At 41.1% G+C, this 24,544-nt stretch overlaps 1 protein-coding gene across 1 annotated transcript in view; it reads left to right on the top strand.

Moving 5' to 3' along the window:
- The window catches only part of SNAP91 (synaptosome associated protein 91), a 191,706-nt gene that overhangs the window by 156,290 nt on the left and 10,872 nt on the right, over positions 1–24,544 (top strand). The window contains exons 17-25 of the mRNA XM_073626882.1: positions 1,414–1,521; positions 1,944–2,237; positions 6,413–6,490; positions 6,605–6,676; positions 9,811–9,894; positions 13,018–13,098; positions 18,588–18,758; positions 23,755–23,904; positions 24,061–24,091. Of these exons, the coding sequence (XP_073482983.1) occupies positions 1,414–1,521; positions 1,944–2,237; positions 6,413–6,490; positions 6,605–6,676; positions 9,811–9,894; positions 13,018–13,098; positions 18,588–18,758; positions 23,755–23,904; positions 24,061–24,091 (1,069 nt within the window). The remainder of the gene's footprint in view (positions 1–1,413; positions 1,522–1,943; positions 2,238–6,412; positions 6,491–6,604; positions 6,677–9,810; positions 9,895–13,017; positions 13,099–18,587; positions 18,759–23,754; positions 23,905–24,060; positions 24,092–24,544) is intronic.

Here is a 24,544-nt window from a genome sequence, read left to right as displayed (position 1 = left end):
AAATGTTTGCTTTATGAAGATTATCAACTGTATTTGTTTATTTGGACTTCACAGTAATACATTTTGGAACTGTTCTTGCAATGAAAATACAAATCATTTCCCACAGTTTAACTTCCCCACTCCATCATATTACAAAAATTGGGGTTCAAAACTTGTTAATTTCCAGAACGCAGGTGACATAAAATAAGGTGACTGGCAGTGGTGTCACTAGGGTTGGTTTCATCTGGTGCGGTAAAACATGGTGTCACACATACCCCCTCCCCCTGCCTTAGTACAGACTCAGCTCCCGACCAGCGCCCCTTCCCCAGCATAGAACTGTGCAGATCTCCAGAATGAGTCTCACTTGGCTCTGAGGGCTCTGTGAGGTGGCCATAGGCGGTGCTGCAGTGCATACAAAACAGGCACTTGCAACACCGTGCAACTTGCACAAAAAAAACATTGTTGGGCAGTCGCAGAATAATCGCCGTGCATTTCCTTTGCCGTCTTCAGGCAGCTCACCTTATGCAGACTCTCCACTGAACGTTATATAAGTCTCCCTCTCTGCTGCCCACACCTCTTCCCACTTCCTGAACTCCAGATGTTGCACTCCATCCAAACCTGCCCTGTAATCTAGTGCGTAATATCTCTAAACAATCTTAAACTCAGAAAAAGGTATATATTTCATATCAAATGATGCCTGCTTAGTAATTTCACATGTAACAGGTATGGATGTTTCACATGCACAAAGTGAATGTATGTAGTTTTGCTAAATTTAGTATTTTCTCTTGCCTTTTTTTTTTAAATTTTTAATTTACCTCTGAATGGGTTAACCAAGTCGCCTATTTCCACAGAAATACTAGTTGCACGCTGCAAAAAGTCTGATTTATAAGTTAACAAGTTAGTTAGTTATTGCCTGAAATATAGTTAAAAATGTGGCCGCTATAGCTCACCAAAATGTCATTCTTCAAGGCTGTAGAAATAGGTAGGGTCTTTTCTTTGGTTGACTCCCTCTAGATTCGCTTTGTTTTATGCTTTACATTTTCGTTCAAGTATTCCAAAATCAAACAATATGTTCTGAACCTTACACTTAAGTTGCTGTTTTCATACTAAACCTTGAGAATATCCTTGTGTGAGTACAATGATTTAAATACAAAATGCACTGCAAAAATACATTTTCCTTATTCAAACAAGGATATCCCTAAATGTAGACTTCTTGGGGGGGGTTGGTGTCTCATTAATTGCTGACGTACCTGCATGGAGCCCTTATACAAAATAAGCAGTTATCATTCATATATTGCTAAATGATAATTTTACTTCTTTATGATAACGCTTGTTGTATAAGGGAAAGGGTACCCACCAATGTAGTTTTCTTATTATTTACTATTCCTTTTCTCCCTCTTCTTTTGCTTCACTTACATAAAAACCTCACCACAGATGCCTTTGCTGCTTCTCCTGGGGAAGCACCTGCAACACTAGATGGGGCTGCAGCGCCTCCCACCCCTGTCCCTGTTGCAGCGGCCCTTGATGCATGCTCTGGAAACGGTGGGTTTCATGTCTGCTACCTGTCATCTGTCGGCATGCTTTGTATTGATTTTTTTATTTCTAGCTGGCTAGTATTCAGACCATTCTTGTTCTTTTGTAGTTTGTATACTATGTGGCAATTCACTACATCAGTGTATTAGTGATAATTTTAGTATAGATCTTATTTTTTACTCTGAAATGCTACCTTCAACTGTATGAAGATTGTGCTGTGTCGTGTTCAGTCTTTAAAAAAAAAAAAGTCTACGTTTCTTCATTGCCATATAGAAAATACAGTTTTGTAGTGTAGATAATGTATATTAATATTTGATTCTCCTGCTAGGTAAACTAATGCATGGGGTGTTTGTTCATTGAGTGCTTTGAGTTCCTGATCCTGTAGTCCTTCCTAATTTATCCTTCTGTTCTCCACCTTCTTCTTTTATAAGACCCCTTTGCCCCATCCGAAGGTAGTGCGGAAGCTGCTCCTGAACTGGACCTTTTTGCTTTGAAACCAGCTGAAAGCAGTACTCCTGTAGTTACCCCTACTACCACTGCAGCTGCCGCTAGTGCTGCTCTTGCAACTACTCCTTCTCCTCTTCCTCCTACACCTGCTACAGCAGTTGCTCCTACTACTACCACTACTACTACAACAGCTGCTACTACCACTACCACCGCTGCCGCCGCATCTGCCAGCACTACCACAGCAACTACTGCTGCTCCTGCTCTAGATATCTTTGGTGGTAAATGTCTTTGGGTATTTTTTGTCTAGAGGTGAATTTCTGTTCATTTGTCTTAATTGTTTCTTTCCAGTTAGGGTTAACCTTTTCATTTATGCTCTCTATCCTTCATTTTCAACACAATTTTGATGCGGTGTACATATCATGTAGAAAAGTTTTACAGCACACCCCCCCACCCCCACCCGTAAATTTTGTATAATACTTTTGACTGTTTTAGCACATTTTCTTTTTTTTTTTTTTTTCCCTGTAAGCTAAGCTTTCTTCAGAAATAAAATAATACAAATAAAAAAAATGCAATAGTGTTCCAGGAGTTTCAAAGTAGATGGCAATTAAATAATATTTCTAAGGATTTGACAGTCTCTGCAGACTCAATTTTGTGTTTTTGTTTTTTTTTTTTTGTTTTTTGTTTGAGAAGCTGTCAACAAATGGATTAAAATCTCCACTTGAAATGTCAAACTCTTAATGTTGCTATTGCATGCTACTAAGTGGCTTTTCATATCTGTCAGCTTGTAGCTAGAATGCTCTGATGCCTTGCTGATTTGATCAATTTCCAGCCAATATATATATTTTTTGTTAATCTTACCAAGCTGGTATAGGAAGTGCCAGAGATGGCAAAATCTTCAGCTTTAAAAGGAGTCAGAAATATACACTCAGTGGCTGCTTTTTTAGGGACCCCTGTCTCTTACAAAGTAGTGCACTTGATCAGCAACAGTTATGCTGTGCCATTCAGATCACACTCAGTGGGCCTTTTGTGTGTGTACAGGGCAGCCATCATACATTTTTGGGCCCCTTACACAGCTTTAGGCCTGCCCCCCATCGAGCCTGACCACCAACATTCCCCAGGGCCATCCTAACTAATCCACACACCAGCCACCCCACCTCCACACACTGTCGCACTCTATCCTGTATATACGCCGCCCCCCCCACACACCTGTATATATGCTAGAACCCATCACACACACCTGTATATATGTCAGCCCCCCTCAATCTTGTATATATGTCAGCCCCCCTCAATCTTGTATATATGTCAGCCCCCCTCAATCTTGTATATATGTCAGCCCCCCTCAATCTTGTATATATGTCAGCCCCCTCAATCTTGTATATATGTCAGCCCCCCTCAATCCTGTATATATGTCAGCCCCCCCCACACACCTCTATACAGTGGCGGCTGGTGCTGGTTTAGCAAGGCAGTGAAATGTTGGAATACTGCCCTGTGGCCCAGTCTCCGAAGGGAGGGGGATCATGCTCTGCCTCAGTATGTCACAGTACATATTGGCATTCATGGTTCCCTCAGTGAACTGTAGCTCCCCAGTGCCAGCAGCACTCATGCAGCCCCAGACCATGACACTTCCACCACCATGCTTAACTGTAGGCAAGACACACTTGTCTTTGTACTCCTCACCTGGTTGCCACCACATACACTTGACACCATCTGAACCAAATAAGTTTATCTTGGTCTCATCAAACCACAGGACATGGTTCCAGTAATCCAGGTCCTTAGTCTGCTTGTCTTCAGCAAACTATTTGCAGGTTTTCTTGTGCATCATCTTTAGAAGCGGCTTCCCTCTGGGATGACAGCGATGCAGACCAATTTCATGCAGTGTGTGGCGTATGGTCTGAGCACTGACAGGCTGACCCCCCCCCCTTCAACCTATGCAGCAATGCTGGCAGCACTCATACATCTATTTCCCAAAAACAACCTCTGGATATAATGCTGAGCATGTGCACTCAACTTCTTTGGTCGACCATGGCGAGGCCTGTTCTGAGTGGAACCTGTCCTGTTAAACCGCAGTATGGTCTTGGCAATCTTCTTATAGCCTAGGCCATCTTTAGGTAAAGCAACAATTCTTTTTTTCAGATCCTCAGAGTTCTTTGCCACGAGGTACCATGTTGAACTTCCAGTGACCAGTATGAGAGAGTTAGAGCGAAAACACCAAATTTAACACACCAGCTCCCCATTCCACCTGAGACCTTGTAACACTAACAAGTCACATGACACCGGGATGGGAAATAGCTAATTGGTCCCAATTTGAACATTTTCACTTAGGGGTGTACTCACTTTTGTTGCCAGTGGTTTATACATTAATGGTTGTGTGTTGAGTTATTTTGAGGGGACAGCAAATTTACACTGTTATACAAGCTGTACACTTGCTACTTTACATTGTAGCAAAGTGTCATTTCTTCAGTGTTGTCACATGAAAAGATGTAATAAAATATTTACAAAAATGTGAGGGGTGTACTCACTTTTGTGAGATACTGTATATCTCACACCATTACAACCATTACATTACCACCACCTTTTGTCCAGAATTGTGAACAAGATGATCAGGATGATTTCTTGGATTCATACTGCATTCTCCAGATTTGGACTCTTTTTTTTCTTTGTATATTACAACAGTAATCAAGAGTCATCAGGCGGGCATTTTTTTTTTTTTTTTTTTGACCGCTCATTTAAGTTTTTTTGTCAGTGGAACTTCCATTTAATTTTGCGAAAAGAAGTGCGGCGCTACAACTACGTATGTACTCCAGGAATAAACTGGGTAATAGGTGAACACGCACAGTTAATTGTGCAATAAAGTGTCAAATGGAAACATACACTAATCAATAGATCCAGTGCTAGTATATGGTACCATAAGGTCAATACCTTAAAGATCAAGTGATTAAGTACCAACCAAATATGAAAAATCTAAATGTATGTATAAACAATATATCAGTGAATTATTTGTGAATAATTAAATCAACCTTAATGCATATTATCACAATATAAAGTCCATCAATGATGAATGTCATAATGTACTCTTCCACATGAGTTTCAAATAAATCCCAAAGGCATAGATGGTGATGTTCCCATACTTTTAAACCCCTCAGGACTGTGCTTCCACCACTGAGGGAGAGGGGTTGGCACTCTTGCCATAGGGCGTGGCCGCACACACCAGCAGCGGTGAGTCAAACGAGCATAATTGACTGTTGTGCGTGTTCACCTATTACCCCGTTTTTATTCCTGGAGTACATACGTAGTTGTAGCGCTGCACTTCTTTTCGCATTTTCTGTTCACAATTAGTCTTATTGTTTGGTGCTGGCAGGTTTTATGTTATTTATAATAATTTTTTCTCTTATACCATTTGAACCTCCATTTAATTGTCTGGGTTTCTCATCAAACTCTTCAAACGCTAGAAACCATTGTACCTAAAAATACTAAGCTAGAAGTGTCTGAGATTACTCTTCCACCTCTTTTACCACCTACAGACCTTCCTCTCCTTGTAATATTATCATACATGATCATATTTTTTTTTCTTATCTGTTGGATTATTTAACCTAAAAAGGGCCACTGAGTGTTTGAGTTTGTACTTTAAGAACATGTCTGTTACAGACCTATAGAAGGAACATTTTCTAAAATTTCAAAGAAAAAATTCACCCCCTCCCATTTTTTTTTTTTTTTAACCTGATGCTTGGCTGTTCACATTTCAGATACTCCCCTACACAGTGGATCCAGCATCGTCCTGTTGAGAGCCTCTTATCAGCAGCCACCACCGGGTCCCGCGCTGCCATGTTGCTCTGTGACGTCATCGGGAGGGCTGCACCGGCTCTTCTGGGTTCTGGTGCAGCCTTCTGATGACGCATCACCAGGCCCGCACCCTCCTCGGTTAGTGAATGGGGAGATGTGCAGGGCTCCCAGTGTCCCCTGGGATATAAACGTCACATATCCTAGGAGGCGTTGGAGGAACTAACGTCATTTGCCAAATTAATTTAATTATTTAAAAAACAAGTAAACAAGGAAGAAAACTGGCGAGTTAATCATGACAAACCAGTCCAACACAGACTTTGCATCCCCTTTCTTTTTTGTGAAGAATATGTATGCACCTAGTAAAGGCATATAGCGTACTACAGGTGTAAACATCAAGCTAGGTTTATAGAAGCCAGTTTAAAAAGATAGACATTGGTAGTCCATTTTCTGCCAGTTTTAGCACAACCATTGTTTACAAAATTGTTTCTTTCAATGAGCTGGAACTTGAGCTGCTGTGTCTGGATTCATCTGTATGTTCTACTATACAAATGAAATCTGGTTTGTCCTTTTGTTTTTGTTGCATGCTTATTTCTTCATGAAATTGAGATTTATCAATAATTGGAAGCTATTCTGGGAATTGTTTATCAATAACATTACTTGTATTTGGTCTTAGATTTGTTTGAGTCTGTTTCGGAGGTGGCTGCTGCTCCTAAGCCAGATGTTACACCTAGCATAGACCTGTTTGGCACAGGTAATGCATGAAATCTCACTGACATTCTAAGCTTCATTATTTCTACTACAGTTCTGATTTTTCTCATTGCTTAAGAAACTGACTTGGCTCTTGTTTTCCTCTTGCTTTGGGAAGATGCTTTCTCATCCCCACCGCATGGGGCTTCTCCTGTGCCTGAGACTTCCCTCACTGGAGACCTCTTGTCTGGTGAGTGCTTTTCATACAAAGCACTTGAGTGATATGTAGGCCTTGCGGATGAGTTGCAGTTAACTATGCCTGAATAGCCTTGGGTTCTGTTCGTTATTTTTATTCTGAATGAACTTAAGGTGGCTGGTCAACTGTATGTGTTGCTGATTGTTGCTATGCAAGGCTGTGTCTCCTCAAGTTCAAGCTTTACCTGCAGTAACATTTCATTACATTTGCATTGAGATCATCTAACGCTCAAAATTTTTAGCTGCATGTGCCTAGGTTTTTTTCTCATTTTAGCTTTCCTTTTGACAGTATGTTATTGCAGAGTTTCGTGTCTTGTGAGATTTGACTGTAATGCCCCGTAGTGTTTTGTGAGGAAAAATTTGTGTAATGTGTGGTAACCCATGGAAACCAATCAGAAATCACATAATCAAGCTGACAAATCTCTGGTTTTGAGAAGGATGAATTTTGATTGGTTGCTATTGATTACATACTGGTACTGTTCTTTGTGTTGATGTTGTGGTGTATGTACCACCCACTGTAAATAAAAGAAAAAAAAAGTTTTGTCTAATGCATAATAAACCCCTGTTCTTAACATGTATTGTGTAATATGTCTTCAGGCTACTGTAACAGCACTGTGAAACCTTTAAAATGGAACTCCAGCCATGTTTTTTCTTTTTTTCATGTTTAAGCTCTGGATAGGTTGGGGCAGGGTTGGTATCCTACTTCCTAGTTTTTGTTGCTCTGTGTCCCTGAAGAAAGTTCCTCCATTTGCTCTCTGGTGCATAACTGTGTCTTGGGCATCACTTGGAGCTGAACCTTCAGTTCTCAATTTCCTGGAGTGCAACCTCTTCTGACAATGGTATCTTAGTGACCCTATGAAAATTCTTCTGGACACTAACTGCATTAAAAACCTGAAAGTTCTAACGCTTCCACACATTATCCAAAACAATGGTTTGGCTGGTGGTCTTCATTGTTCTTAGCTTCTCCTATTTTATCACAATAAAACCTTAATGTTTTATTTAAAGTATACCTGTGTTCAGAGTGAATTATTTACATATTCTTAACGTGCAGTAAAAGCACTTTTAAAGAAGCCCTTACTAACCCCTCTAGCTGCTTCTACTGTGAATTTATTCATTCTCAAAGACCACAGTAAGACTCTATTAGGTGTCAGCATTTCTAATGGCTTAGGAAGTTGTTCTCAACCTTTTGGCATGTGTGTACCCCTTGGCAGCCAATTTCCATAACTTGTACCCCTAAAAGGGAGTATATTCTTATTTCCTCAATGGATTTGGTAGAGGTGGAACTAATAGTGAGGCATGTAGTGCACTGCCTTTAATAATGGGTGTGACAAATTAGAGGAGGTGCTTATTTGGGAGGAAAATATTATGCCTTGACTGTGTTGGTGAGATGAAGGGGGCTAAGATGAGGGGGTTCTTTGAAGTGCACTATATTGCAGCGGTGTGTTCACTGTTATCCTGGGGCCTGTCTGAAATGCAGGTTGTGACACCTCGTCACAATCAGGGGTCAGGCTCAAAGACCAGTTGCTATAGCCATAGTTCCACCTCTATCAAATCCATTGAGGAAATAAGATATACTCCCTTTTAGGGGTACACTAGCAGGATAGGTACACAGGCAGTCACCTTGGCGGATGACACAGGCTCACCTGAGGTGTGGAGTCTAAGTACTAACCAGTGTTCACTAGAGATCCTGATGATGGAGGTAGATTTTGCCATGTGTTAGTACTACCATGTTGCGGTCCTCAGGATTGCCACACCAGTAGGTGAGCAAGCTAGGGTTCAGAAACAGATAAACAGGTTAAGGGTCAAACAGAAGCATAGTCAGTAAAATAAGCCAAAGGTCAGTAACGAGTAGTTGCAGATTGGGTTCAGGCAGAAGCGTAGCCAAGAAACAAGCCAAGGGTCGATAATGAGTGGTAGTACAATTTGGACGGCAGCAGGGAAGATGAGAGCGATACTGGCTGAACAAAGCACAAAAATGTAGCAAACAGGAAGTTCAGAGACATGACTTAAATCATGAAGTTCATGGGAGGAGCAAAGACGGGGTTTCCCAATGGATCAGACAGGGCGCTGTCCAGCATCTCCGGTAGCTCAGCAAGAGTCATTGCCAGACAAAGCAGAGGTCCCAAGTTCAAGTCCAGGCCCTGACACATTTTATTTCCTGGCCCTGGGGCTCCACTGTTGGTTAGAGGACTAGACGTCCCTCGTTGATGGGGGTGTCTAGGCCATGGAAGAGGCAAATAGAGCGAGGGTACAATCTGGGGACTTGCCTGTATGTTACAGGTTATGGAGAGTCGTAGCACTTACAATGTTCCATAGAGCGCGTATTGAAGGGGATTGATGATGTAGAATAGTGAGTCTCTTCAGATGGAGGCTCCCAAGTGGACTGGCAGCCTGTGCAACCCTGAGGAGGGGTGGATTGAGCTGATTCTGGTGCAGCAGTGTTTGGGCCAGTATTCCCAAGCAGGCCTTGGGTAATGGCTCCCGTTCCCAAGCTCCATCAAGCTTCTACCCTCAGGCTTCAGTTGGAAAGGTACCATGTAGGATTGCTCACTCCCTGCCACCTCCTAGAGCATGGCATCCCCATAAGCAGGCAACTGTCCCTTGCTCATTTTTACAGACTACCATTTTACCTCTGTTATTTAATGTTTTTGGGTCCCCTAGGTCATCTTCTGCTTGCTTAAATTTAAAGGGCTGGCAGGCTTCAAAGATTCTGCAAAAAAGTTAAGAATATTCTGTAGCTACAGAGGTCAAGGAAGGCTTTGTTTAAAGTGCATTTTCTACTTATTCAGCATATGTAAATGCTTTAGTGCGCATAGTCTGGACACAGGTTTACAATAAATGTACTTTGTTAAATGGTTTTAATGATACACATTACAGTAACTATATTGTTAGTCAAACATGCAGGAATTGAATTATCCTTTCTTAGTAGCACACTCCTACAAATTGTGTAATGAGACTATGCAATTTCTTTTTACACAGAAAACATTTATCAACAAATATTTGAAATCCTTTTTTGTGTAAAGCTGTTAGTCACTGTACTAAACTACAGAAGGAATGTTTACAGTATTGATAATCTCTGTGCAGACCAGTATGCTCAGCATTATAATAATTGTTCTGCAATCATTGTAGTGGATGCATTTGCAGCTCCATCCCCTTTGCCTACTGCTTCACCTGCAAAGATTGAGACTTCAGCTGTGCTCGACTTATTTGGAGGTATTTAATTCTTTTTTTTTTGCTGAACCTCTTTCAGGTATATTGTCAATTATTTACATATTACTTCAGAAAAATCTTTGCTTGGAAATGGCTATTTAATGGCAACTCTACTGTACAATACCTAGGAGTAATTGGGCAAAAGGGGTAGCCGTGAGAGGAGCGTATGAATTATTCACTCACCCCTTTGTCCCCTATATTTGCAATTTTACATTTCCAATATGATCGACATTCTTGGGTCATGTAGTCTGATTAATTTTTTCTGGTGTCTTATTTTTCCATGGCCTGTCACTTTAAACAAAAATTTCAAGTAACTGATTAGAGGGAGGGAGGAATGTACAATAGGCAATGGGGTTGATTTACTAAAGGATAATTGGCGGTTCACTTTGCAAGTGAACCTTTAGGCCCCTTTCACATGGGCGCTTCCATGGAACGGAATTCACTTGCTCAGCGGGGGATTTCTCTGCTGATCCCTGCTGAGCAGGCGAATGATGGGTCCGTCTCCGCTCACTGTGCAGAACAGAGACGGACACAGTCCCACTCTCCTCTATGGGGTAATAGGATGAAAATTAACCGCCTGTCCATTTTTCATCATATCTGACTCTGTCCGCCAGACAGATAGAAAATGGGTCCACCATCCGTCTGGATTTTGTGGGCCGGATCTGATCGCATAGTGGTGGATGTCAGCGGAGATGTCACCGCTGACATCCACCACTCCATAGGGGAGACTGAAGGGTCTGATCAGGTCCACCAGAAAAACCATGATCGGACCCTGTGAAAGGGCCCTTAATGTGCATGGGGAAATTCTCCAGAGATTAGTGAACATGGTGAAGCTTCACTTTTGCAAATAATACCCAACCAAATGCAAGGAAAATAAAAGAAACCGCAAATTTGCTTGCACATGATTAGATGATGGAAGTCGGCAGATCTTCGTTCTCTAAGCTCTGGGGATAATTCCCATGCAGAGTGCAACTGCACTTGCAAAGTGAACAAGTCTATTTGCCTTTAGTAAATCAGCCCCAATGTATTAATGTCCCCTCGTTCCTCCAGTTTTCTATATTGTTTAAGGTTAGGTTCACATATGTGCGGCCGCGGTTCACAGCATGAGGTCCCGTGCGTCACTGTTCACTGGTTCAGTTACGATTCTGGTGGTCTGAATATTTGCCAGAATTTGCACCTGCACTGGACCCAGAGATGCACACGACCCTTCTGCAATCTGGACCGGGCCGCCCCAGACCCATTGTGAACTGGCTCCATTGAGAGCCGGTCACACTTGCATATTCATTTTGCATATATGTGAACCCAGCCTTAAGGGGAACCTGTGAGTGTAGAAATGTGGGAGCTGCAATTGCTTTGCTAATTCAGAGCTTTCACCACCCTTGCTGTCTGGAACAACCATGCGTTTTGGCAGAACCCCTGATGTGCACATACCTGTTCCAGGTCAGTGACTCAAAGTGACAACAGAAGGATAAGAATGGCAGCTGTGGAACCTCTTCTACAAAACAAGTTGTCATTGACGGCATTTGTATTTTTATCCTGACATATTCCCTTATAATAGAGTGCTAGAAAACACCTACAGCTGCTAATAGTTGGCTATTCTAACACACAACGATCTGGTCAGTGCCATGATCCAAATAGGTCTTTTACCAAACTACTGGTATAGCAAAATGCCCTTGAAATAAAGCTTTGGCCTGTACTAGGGAAACAAAATTCCAATTTTATTCAGTTTTTTAAACCGATGCACAGGTAGCAAAAGCAGAATATGATCTCCAACATTCTCTTAATACCAGCTCCTGAGAGACACTATAGCCAAGTGATTAATATTAAACTTTGTTACTGCGGTTTTCTGGGTACTAAGGGGCTATACTACAGTAAAACCAATGAACAGTGACTGTTATTTCAGTTCAGCAGTTTAAATACAATAGTTTTGTTTGGCAGAAGTATGTTTGCTGCTAGATATAACAAAGAAACAGCTGGAATAACTAGGAAAGTGGTGGAATGATGCATATATCAAGTGAAGCTTAACTTTGGGCTATTGTAAATGCATTCATATCATATGTCAGTTTTAAGAATAGCTTTAAATATGTTCTAGTTTTATTTCATTTTAAAGTGGCTGTAAACCCTTAAATATGCCCAGGGAAGTGACTGGCCTCAGGTGATACATAGAAATGAAACCAATCCTCCTACATAAGTTGTTCCTATTTTATCAACAGCCCTTTCTTCAATACATATGTTCGAAGTCCACAACTTATAATGCTTTCCTGAGCTGTCAGAAAAAAGGGGGTGGAGAGCTGAAGTTACACTCTGCAGAGCTCAGTGAAGAGAGGCTGTCAATCATCTTGAGCTCCCTCCCCTGTCACCCTTTCTTTATTGGTGTCAGGAAAACTTGCCAGAAGTCACTCCTACTGAGGAATGACGCAGCAGACAGAACTGACACTTGGTGCTCTTAACTGAGACAAGTACACCCTATAGAAGGATATGTTTTGTTCATATTTCATGTCCGAGATTTACAACCACTTTAATTCACCGAAATATGAAATGCAAAAAGCATTAGCTCCTTCATAAAAGACATTTTAACTAGTGTATGTCCTGTATGTATCTATAGGTCACATTTTCTATGCAACATGACTATGGTGACATTGCATTCATTACTCCTTTTTGTTGTGACTTATGTCACATACTTGTGAAGTATTATATTGTCCTATGTAAATTCTAACTTTCAGAAAATATAGTATAGGAAGGGTTAAAAACCCTGATCAGGGGTCTACATCCCAATGTGCTCCCCTATTCCTGTTCCAGAGAAGCAAGAGGAAGTATTGAAAAAAATTTCCAAAGGGTGATTCACATTTGACACTACCACCAGAGCAGTTTTCCTTAAAAGATTTTCCCTTACCTCCTGTTTCAGTAAAACTGGAATTATGTGGGTTTCCTTTCACTTTCTGTACAAAGACCGAGGATAAATCCACCTCCCCAATAAAAAGCCTGACAGGAGTTTTAACTCTAATAAAAAAAAAGTTTAGCGTAGATACACTAAGTCATAGTGATTTGCTTTCTTTTTTTTTTTTAATTCTCAATGTTTTCACTTTTTTTTTTTTTTCTCCCCATTTTTCTCTCTTCACAATCCAGATGCTTTTGAAAGTGTAGCTGAATCACAGCCTCCAGCTTTGGCCCCTACCGGTACATCCTCTTCTGCAGATCTGTTGGCTGGTAATTTTTATTGTATTTATTGTGATAATGCAAACTCCATATTGTTGCAGTTTTAAATATAAAATTTAAAATGTATTATTGTAATGTAGCTAAAACCGCTCTTTTTAGGGCCCTTTCACACGTGCGGACCGTGCAGATCCGCCTGTCGTTTTTTTTTCAGGTGGGCCTGAACGGTCGCTCCATACATCTCTATGGAGCGATGGAATGTCAGCGGTGACATGTCCGCTGGCATCCGATCCACCCTGACCGCTAAATCCAGACGGATGTAAATCCGATCATCCGATTCCCCCCCCCCCCCCATAGAGGAGAGCGGAGATCTGACAGGTCCGTTTCTGCACGGTGTGCAGAGACTGACTTGTCATCCGCCGGCTCAGCGGGGATCAACTGAGCGATCCCTGCTGAGCAAGCGGATGGCTGAATACGGATCCTCACATGTGAAAGGGGCCTTACCTGGATAAGATGGGGAATGTTTTAGAATGAAGGTCAGCAACATTTTCCACATTAAGTGTCAATTTACAAGTATTAGACAATCGTACAGGTGAGCAATAGTGTGCCGAAGGTTAATTTACTAAAGACAAATATACTGTGCCCTTAAAGTGCAATTGCTCTAGATCTGAGGGGATGCTGTGCTGATTTCTATCATCCAACCATGTACAAGTAAAAATACTGTTTGTGTTCTTTTCAAAGTAAAGCTTTACCTCATTTACTAAGCTCTAGAGCAGGTGCACCGTATATTTGCCTATAGTAAATTAACCACTGAGTTATAATTTTTGCACCATAGTTGTACTACTAATGGCAAGTTAAAGGAAATCTATGGTCACAGCATATATTTTCATGTATAGCATCAGCATTGTAATCACAATACACACAAAAGTAGTGATTCCTGTACTGACTTAGCCTCCTTCTCTCAGCACCTCTGTAGCTCAGAAGGCAGGCTCTGTGAAATGTGTGACACAGCCATCCCTAACCACAGGGAATGGTGAATACATGTCACTGAATTCACGGAATTTAAATATGTGGGGATCTTCATATAATTTTACAAACTTGTGGATTATTCAGATTAGTAGGAGTAGGTTAGCAATAATTGAAATACAATGTGGAAATATGTTTTTACATTTTGACCATAAATACGCATTCAGTTTATCAGGTGCAGACGCAATATAGTTTAAATCACATTAAAGCATACTGAACGTAAACTGGAATTCCAGTCTCAGTAGGATTCCTGTGTTTCCTGGTATAGTTGTACTGTTTTGTTGGATGTTGATTTCAGCTGCACGCAAATTTTTATTTTAATCTTTTTATTATCCTGGTTGTAACCAAGTAAAGCACAAGAGCACATACAAAAATAAAGCAAAAGCCTTAACAGACCATAGAAAAGATGAAGCATAACCAAAGATCGGGACATAAAAAAAAATATCTGGATCAGGCCCCAAAATCTCAGTATCAGTTGGTAGCCATAAGAACAATACAAGGGGTATCTAACCCCGGATTCCACATCCAATTCACATAGCAGGATATTGTGACCGCCTCTCTATGTAGCCGGTTCACACATCTCCACAGCGGCTCCGGTCTTTTTGGACCATTTCAGGTCTATATCTGGAGCATCATAAAAAAACTGAAATGTGCAACAAAGGAATGGAGAGAAATGAAAATAAAAACGACAAAAAACAAAGCTAGAGTAGAGGGAGGAGGGATCACAAGACACATTTATTGGGAGAAAAGTCCTGAGAACATTACCCAAACCCTATATATCAATATGAACATGGCTGGCCCATGGATTCCAAACTCCTTCAAAACGTTTAGCAGTATCATTTATTTTTCTGGCTAGGTGTTCGTTAAGCATTCTCCAAGACACCTTGCGCCTAAACATAGATATTGAAACTGAAGGTTGTTTCCATGAGTGAGCTATGGTAAGCTTAGCAGCCAATAGCATAAAGAAGATCTTTGTGTTGAGCGGGAAATTTTCTCCACAGCTTCGTTTAGTAAAGCAGTTCTGGGAGTTTGGGGTAACGGGATCCCCAAAACCCTCCTAATTGAGGCAAAAACCCGGTTTCAGAAGCATTACTTTGGGCATTCCCACCGAATATGGTACATAGTGCCAATAGAATGGCAACCTCGGAAACACAAAGGGAGGTATTCGGAAAAAGCCTTGAGAGACCGGAAGGGACCATATACCATCTAGTCAAAACATTTGCATTCCCCTCTACCAAAGAGATATTCTACACTACCTTGTATGCTGAGTGGAAGCATGTATGCCAATGGTCCGAATCTCTGCCTGAAGCCAACTCCAAGTCCCAGACCTGCAAATAAGGCAATTTGTCAGCAGTAGCCTATTGATGACCGAAATTCCACCACTTTGACCAGCATCCTTGGCACACCAAATGTCATAGGGGTCACCTTGGGGTCCACTAGAACCTCTGGTCCTAGAGACTGAAGGAAGTGAGAGTAAATCTCTGAGATGGGCATTTTCAGCTTGGAATGACAATGTTTTAGGGTAAAGGAACTCCTAGGAGTCAAAAAGTGGCTAATCCTATAGAGACCATTATTAAGCCACCATCTAAATGCCTCTAGCTCTAGGTCTGGCAGGAAGGCGGGATTATTAAACAGGGTAGGACAATGAAAAGAAAGGAGATATAAGATTACGATGGTCTTACACCCCATCCCACACAGCCAAGGAATGAGGCAGTGTGGGAACGAAAACTGCCAGTCTACGCCTCGCAGGTCGCCATTTGATAAAATTCAAGCAGACCGACATGCTCTCCACAGCAATCCACTCAAGTTTCTCACAGCGAGAATAAACTGTTGAGAACTGAGCCAATTTGGCTTCCTGGTAATACCTTGCGAAGTGTGTGAGACCCAGACCCCACTTTGTCGTATGAGCAAAAAGAACCCATTTAGGCAACCTAAAGCCCAGACGTAGTGTATTATCCTGGATTGGAAGCTAAATCTGAACGTGTAAGATGGGTAAGGCGCGGAAATAGTAAAGGAATCGCGGCTGTGGAGTGGATTTTACCCAACCAAGACGGACCATGATCAGCTCACCCCTTAAGGACCTCTACTAATTTTCTATAAAGAGGTGGATAATTTACTTTAGGCGAACTCCCAAGTATGAAATAGTCTGTCCCCCATACGAATGAGATCGAAGCCTGTAATAGAGAAACCAATGAGATCAAAGCCTGTAATAGAGAAACCAAATTTGGGGGAAGATTAATATTTAGTATACTTACCCCTGGATTAGAACCTTTGTCAGGTTGTATTGGTGCTTGCTTCCCCAGTGGAGTAACTAAACTTGTGAACATACCTCCAAGCCCTACATCTTGCAAAAATACCTAAAATGTGGTAACAAATCCGGAGCCCATAGGAGAAAACTTCAAGACACCACTAATGTATACTGTAGATATCTACTTTCGTGGAGCTTCCACAGAAGTTCAAATCCATTTATAAAAGAAAAATGTATTTGACTTTCATGCAGCTAATATTTTAACAAATATTTATTAACAAAGATAGAAAATTATAAAGATACGGAACACCAGTTAAAAACAATGGTATACCTATCAAAACCCGTGTAACTCCCAAAATAATTTCCAAAAGATACATCCTAGCATATAAATCAAAATATCTGAAAACTTGTACCAAACATATTATGTTTGAATAGTAAGGATTAAGGATGAGCTCCGGTGTGTTCACAGGCTGCACGTGCCGACCCCGCCAGGAACTTGGCACTGCACAGTGCTAATTACAGGCAGTGAGACATTTTCCCGATGTACGGCTGCAGAGATCGGGAAATGTCTCACTGCCTGTGATCAGCGCCGTGCCGACTTCCTGGCGGGCTCGGCACGTGAAGCATGCGGAGACACGCCAGAGCTCAACATTAGTAAGGATGTAGTAATCATGTAATAGTAGTGGTGGTACTATCCCAAAGTTCCTTAAAGTCCTCTGTGTGTGAAATGATTTATCATTGAATGAATGGGACAACTGTAGAATAGCAGGTACTAGGTAAACCTTTTCCACAGAAATTATAATAACATATCATCCAGATTGCATTCCCGTAGTGCTCAGTGAAGACTTCTTATATTGCTGGAAATGTAACACATCAGGTAGTTGAAACCAGAACAGTAAGGTGACATGGCCAAACATGGAGAAAGGCTCAAAGTGTGTTTAACCTGTGGTCTGTCAGAGAACGTCCACATACACTTTTAACAGGGACCAGAGACAGCATATATATAGTTGTAGAGCCAATTGGATAACCGCACCATCGCTTCTACAGATTGGCTGGAAGTGTAGTGACTTTTGATGGATCAGAATATGTGCATGCAGATTGGACAAGGCTACGTCATTGCCAAACTGGTCCCTGACTATTTCTAGGTATGCATGTGTTATAAGTGGAAAGCTGTCGAATACATTAGATTTGGCACAGGGGTCACTATAAGCTTTATACAAGTGAGTTGCCATTTCAAAGGATCTCCTAGCTACTGCACTTGGCGCCTCCTGTTGTCGTATTTTATGTTGTATAGAGATCACCACTATTGCTGCCACTATTGCAGATGGATGAGGATTGATTTTTAAGGACGCTAGAAAGACATTTTAAAGTTTATTTCATTTAAAGAGGAGTTCCGTGCGCCCCTTTTAAAATTAAGTCAGCAGCTACACATACTATAGCTGCTGACTTTTAACATTAGGACACTTGCCTGTCCTGAGGTCCAGCGATGTCGGCACAGCAGTTTGTTTACATCACCTGGTCAGGTGCCGCCGCTGCCATTTCCGGTAAGGGAAACTGGCAGTGTAGCCTTTTGGCTTCACGGCCGGCTCCCTACTGCGCATGCACTCTTTCATTGCCCTGGCAGAAGGGGAGGGAGGAGGGGGGCCGAGCTGCTGACAATCTTCGCCACGGCCCGGTCTCCAGGAAGTGGGGAAAGGGACCTGTTAAAAACAGGTCCCTGTCCCCCCCCCCCTCCCCCCTGAAAGGTGCCAAATGTGGCACCGGAGGAGGGAGAAGACGAATGAGCAGAAGTTCCACTTTTGGGTGGGACTCTGCTTTAAGTATGGTTTTTTATAATTGTTTGTATATGCACTACATCTTACAGGAGCATCTGGCCAGACTTGATCTATCTGGCTTCATGTATCACCTATATAGTTCCCAAATGAGCTGAGAACCATTCTGTAAATGTTCTGCTACAACAGGCAGCTAGATTTTTTTTTCTCTAAATGCACCCAGTCAATTTCTGCCTTGATAAATGCCCCTTCTTATGTGCTTTAACCATCGCTTTAGCCAAATCTTGTAGTTTTTGTTTTAAAAAAAAAATCTAGAGAGCAATTGATTGCAAAATGACTTGAATGAAAGTATCATAGAATCACTATTTTTATAGGCAGGCTGTTTGTATAGGCAGGCTGTTTGTATGTGCTGTATGTAAGTTGATGAGCTCTATGTAGTTGACTGTTTTACCAATTTTAAGTGTGCATAATCACTTGCCATTCTGCTCTATTTGTAGGATTTGGAGGGTCTTTTATCAGTCCAACTCCTGCACCAATTACACCAGCACAGAATAACCTCATTCAAACTGGCTTTGATGCAGCATTTGGAGCCAGTCAGCCCGCTTCTGCCCCTTCCCCTGCTGCAGCTCCGGCTCCTTCATCAACAGGCAGCTCTTTTGATGCGTCAGGTAATATTTTCAAACCTACTGTTTTGTCTAGGGTTACTCTGCACAAAAACTGAGCTTGCTCAATTTCAGAAACGATGGTTTCATAATTGCCTTTTTCTGTTTTTGCTCTGTTTTCATACCCAGAGCTTTGACAGATGGCAGTCTCTTGAATAAAGACCTACGACTCTTTAATTTTGTGTTTATGATTTGAACACATATCTCATTGAGAGCACAATTTTACACAGTGTATTATTTCTGCACAACTTATTGCTAAGATGCTGGGACTATACTGAATTTAGAACATATTTTTTTGAGTCATTATTGTGCTGTTTACCTCAAAGATGTTTTTGATGTGGCAATCATTTTTGCACGTTTTCTGTGCCATGTTTTCATCATTGTATTTTATGCATAGAATTGTAAATCCCCCCCCCCCCCCCTTTTTTTTTATTATATGTCAAGAAATGCAACCAGTAACCCTTCTGGTCAACTGCTGTGATCAAGTAGAGGATTAAGGATTTTGAAGGAGGCAAATAGGGGCGATTTGTTTTAATAGTGATATTTAGCTAAAAACTGTAGAGCATATTTTAATATTATTCACATTGAGTTGCTTTATGCACTTTTAAATCAAAGTGTTGCTAGAGTACAGAAATTGTACACTCTATTCAAATAGAATTTGTCTGTTCTTTTGGAGTCAGTCCTAAAACCATAAATAAACCTCATGTAGTCCTTTCAGAGAGTGACATTCAGGTACAGACACCCAGTCAGCAGCTCTGTCTAAACTGTAATCCTCCTCTGTAGAAAAGGCCACACTGCTAGTGTGAGCGTACAGGAAAAAAAACTGAAGGATTCACATTTTACCAATTTTAGCTCATGTTTGAGGATCTAAAAGGCTGCACAGTCACAGCCACTTGTTCTAATGTGGCAGGCGTGTGGTGTGGGTGAGCAGCCCAAATGCAAACAGTGTACAAGTCCAAATTCTTAACAAGCAAAAGCACTTTAAAGCAAGATCCTACAGGGGAGATTTATTAAAACTGGAGCACTCAGAATCTTGTGCAGCTAGCTGTGCATGGTAGCCAATCAGCTTCTAACTTCAGCTTGTTGAATTAAGCTTGCACCAGATTTTGCATGCTCCAATTTTAGTAAATCTCCCCCTATATGTTGGGTTTCTAACAGCTCAGAAAATCCGATGATGTGTATTTTTATATTAGAATTCTGGCAGGCTGCCAAGATGTGTTCTCTATATAGAGATATGTACCCCTGTTGTGAAATCTGTAGATTTATTTTTCCACTATGCCCATTGCTACAGATGTGAATGAGGTTTTCTTTTAAAGTGTATTTACTGCTTGTTCAAAGTATATAAAAACGTAAGTGTGCATAGTTCGGACTTTAATGCATTGCATACTGTTGTCCATAAAACACTGAGAACTTCCAAAAGGGAACAGAAAGCAGAGTTTGCTCTCATCTGTGATCTACTGTTCTTCTCCAGTCATAGGCTAGGGAGTATCTTTGACTAGGTTATATTGCTCAGCTGCAGCATGTCTTTATAGGGGTTTTGGGGAGTGCAGAAACTAGCTGTGTTGTTTAACATAGGTGTTTTCTATCTCAAGGCAGACGTCACATAATCATAAACCTTTTGCAGCAGTTAAACCGTTCCGTATATGTATTTCAACTGTGTATCTATCTAATACCTTCTTTTATATGAGACTAAATCCATTCTATGAAGAAAGTAATGATTTCAAAGATAAGTGTTTAGAATTACATGTTCTGTCCACTGTCAATGTCTTTCAGTCATTCTGCAAATCCTTCCCAGGGTTTAATGAACCATATTACTTATGCAGTTTTAAATGTGCTTCTGTGAGCAGTAAACGGGATAAGTGCAGATGTTTCATTTCCTTGTGGTACTGTGTATCTAACCATAATTGTATTTTTGGCCAACAGAAGGGAAGGTTTGCTTCCCACCAATTTTTGGTCTCCTTCAACAGTGTCATCTTCTACATTGCCGATGCTACTCTGTATACTATGATGGTCAGAAAGATTAAGGATTAAAGTGAGATGAGAGCGCTTGAAAGACATCTACATTACAAATCCCAAAGAGAATTCAATGAGGCAGTAGGGAGCACCTAAATTGGTGTCAGGCATATCATTTTGTCTTTTTTTTTTATTATGCTTAAGAGGATTAAAGTGTAGCCTACAACATCCAAGGTTTAGGCTGTACAAGGCTTATTTGAGGCAACAATGAATTCTCACAACTGTTGGAAAGGCATAACATAAGGACATTCCCACTTGGTGGAAAATCTCTGTACAAAAGAGGCCTGGTGCATTCATTTGTAGTGTCCCAATAGTCATGTCCCGCTAGTCATGTCCCCCGAGTCATACAGATGATATTGAGCAATTTCTGTAGGTTTAAGAATAGACAGCTGACTCGCTGCCAATTGTTCTTGGTAATATATACATCCATCTTACTAAATTGTATGCCCGTTGTTGGGGTATGGCTAATTATCCTACAGTTAAGGATGGACAACTGTCTTGCTATCAGTCGATTTTATTAACTTGTATGGTAAACAATAGGTTATTTGTATGTATTTAAGTATTGTACTAACGGTCTACCCATTGTTCTTGGTGTTACATCTGTCCATCTTACTGACTGGTATTGACACCATTAGTTATACATTAGATTATGTTTGCAAATCAAGCATATCTGTTCAGCCATTTTCTGTTACTTGGTGTAACTTTCATGAAATATGCTGTAGTATGTAATTGAGCACTGCTCTCTAGACCTACTCTTATTGAATGAAGTTTTAATATATAGTGCATTACTAGAAATGTTGATTACTCTATTATGCACAATAGGACACAGAGTAGACACAAGCATTGTATTTGCATGACTACATGCTTAATTTACACAATAACATCTCAAAGCACCTTCTATAGTATTTGCAATATATTATGCATGTTGTAGATAGGGCAGTGCACTGCACACAAATGCTAAGCTTTTCTGTACTTGCTGTAACTGCTTTAGGTACCTCTGTGCTGTTGTTTTATTTGTCCGTTTGTTTTGTCATTTTTGACACTTTCCATGCTGGGCTGTGCCGCAATATTTCTTTGGTGAGTTTTTTTATTTTTAAACCTGTAAATAAGCAACCTGTAGTGCATCCCTGGAAAACTGAACCAGTGTCCTGTGCTATGCTGCTGCATGTCTTGTTAGAATGCCTATCCTCTGTTCAACGTTACCATCTACACTGCAAAGACCTATATTTTATACCGCACAGTGAGAAGAATATCCTCTTACAGGCTAGAAAAACTCATAGGGAGAATATGAGGACAGAAGTATTTCTATCACTTTTTCAGAAAAAAAAAAAAAAATGAAAGTGAACTAAAGGTACCTCCCCTCCACCCCCTGGCCCCCACTGTACTGACCTCTGTCAGTATCCAAACAGTGGGTGTAGCTGGATTTGAAATCCCTGCTCTTCTCCCTCTTCGCTGTGCAGCGCTTCCAGGATAGATCAGTTTGATGCTCTGTGCTGATGTTGACCAATCAGAATCGCTCTGATCTGTCTTGGAAGTTCTGCCCAGAGAAAAGGGAGAAAAGTAGGGATTTGAAATCCCCTGACTGCTACACGGGCACTGACAGCTCCACACCCACTGAGGTAAGTACAGCAGGGGCCAGGTAGATGGAGAGGTGTTATTTTTTTTGGTTTAACCTTTTTCGTTTTTTCTGAAAAGGTGAACTAACCCTAAACGCAAGGATTCTTGTGACTTTAAGACTGCTTTCACACTGAAGGCGCCAGCCATTAGTGCTAAAGGGCTGCTCACTTTAGCTCTATTTAAGCAGGCTTTATGGCCAATAGCAGGGCACTTTTAACTCCAAAAAGGGGTTAAAAACTTCTGTTTTGCGGCATTTTGAAAGCGCTGCCCATTCATTGCAATGGGCAGGGCGTTTTGGGAGCACTAAATACAGCGCTCCCAACCCTCCCCTAAGATGCTGCTTGCAGGGCTTTTCGGAACGTCCTGCAATTGCACCGCCCGAGTGTGAAAAGTCACACTGGAATGAATGGGAGGTGGTTTTCAGGCGCTTAGCAGAAGCTATTTCAAGCGCGAAAGCACCTGAAAACCGCCCCAGTGTGAAAGGGGTCTAAATATTTCAATATACCAAGCTGGTCCAAACAAACTATTACCTTCACTAACAGCACCTTGCTATCAGCGCTGTATACACTGTATGTAGCATCAGCTAATTACAGTATACAGTGCTGTGTTCCGACAGTGGTATGGGAACCGCCGTCTCATTCCCTGAATAAAATCAAGTCTGGCTGAGCAATGCTCAGCCATTCACAGGAAGCTTTGTGTTTCATCAATTGCTTCCTCTGGCTGAGGTGGAGAGGCTGGCGGACATAAACTCTACCTCAGCCAATCAGAGGAATCCTTGTATTTACTGATCACATACAACGTTTTCTGTGTATGGCTGAGCAGCGATCAGCCCAACTCAGTTCTGTTCAGAGAGCAAGATGGGAAGTCCCCATCCTGTTTCCCGAAACACAGCCTTTGTATACTGAATGTAGCTGTTGCTACATGCAGTTTATACAATGTTCTAAGTGGGCGCATCTGTTAGTGAGGGGAAAAGTTTGTTTGGACCAGCTTGGTCCAAACAAACTAAAGTTACAGGAAACCTGGAGTTAGGTTTTATAGTAATATATAAAGCCATTTCTATAACGAGAGTGAAAAATGTGGTTAAAACCATTTTAGTGGTTGTTAAATCCTTGCAAAAATTCAGATTTCTTATGTTCTGCTATACATGTGCATATATCGTATGTTGATGTACACATTTTATTATTTCCTAAAAGCAGTGTGGAAAAAAAGTAATGCTAATAAATAAAATATTTTATAAAGCTCGGTAAATTTGAAAATAAAAAATGTTGAAAATGTGTTTCTAGAAGCAAATGTAACTGTACTTTTCAAATGCTGGAATTGTTCTGAATAAATATACATATTTAGGTTGCTCTTGTTTTTCTCCCTGCTTTAGTATTTGATGGCTTAGGAGATCTTCTTATTCCCACCATGACCCCTTCTTCGCAGACCCCATCATCTCCACTCACATCAGGAAATAATGTCAGTGGCTCCAACAAAGGTCTCGGTAGTGACCTTGATTCTTCTCTTGCAAGCTTAGTTGGTAGTAAGTAGAAATATTTTTTTTCAAATACCCTTCTCCTTTCCCATCTTTCATCTGTCTGTCAAAATTGTGCCCAGAATTCAGACTTATTTATTGTACAAGACTGCCATCCAGCTGTTCTGATGGATATATATAATAATCTACGTCTTACTTTTTTAGATCTTGGAATTTCTGGCACCCCTGGTAAAAAGTAAGTACTTTAGAGTATATTTTGAAAATATAGTTCAAAACATTGGTGTACGCAATATTTTAAAACATGGATGCATGTGGGTCTATAGTGTAATGCCACATACACACAATCGGATTTTCCGACAACAAATGTTGGATGTGAGCTTGTTTGCTGAAAGTCCGACCGTGTATGCTCCATTGAACATTTGTTGTCGGACTTTCGGCAAACAAATGTTGGCTAGCATGTTCTCAAATTTTCCGCCAACAAATGTTTGTTATCGGACTTTCCGATCGCGTGTATACAAGTCCGTCGGACAAAAGTCCATGCATGCTCGGAATAAAGTACGAGCCGGAAGCGCTCGGTCTTGTAAAACTAGCATTCGTAATGGAGACATCACGTACGTCTTGTACGTCACTACGTTCATAATTGTTGGCCAACATTTGTGTCACCGTTCAAGACAAGTTGGAGCCAACA

Source organism: Aquarana catesbeiana, linkage group LG04 (genome assembly GCF_042186555.1).
Source record: "Aquarana catesbeiana isolate 2022-GZ linkage group LG04, ASM4218655v1, whole genome shotgun sequence".
NCBI classification, from domain to species: Eukaryota; Metazoa; Chordata; class Amphibia; order Anura; family Ranidae; genus Aquarana; species Aquarana catesbeiana.
The sequence above is the reverse complement of the archived record's forward strand: the minus strand, read 5'-3'. Positions and strand labels throughout refer to the sequence as shown.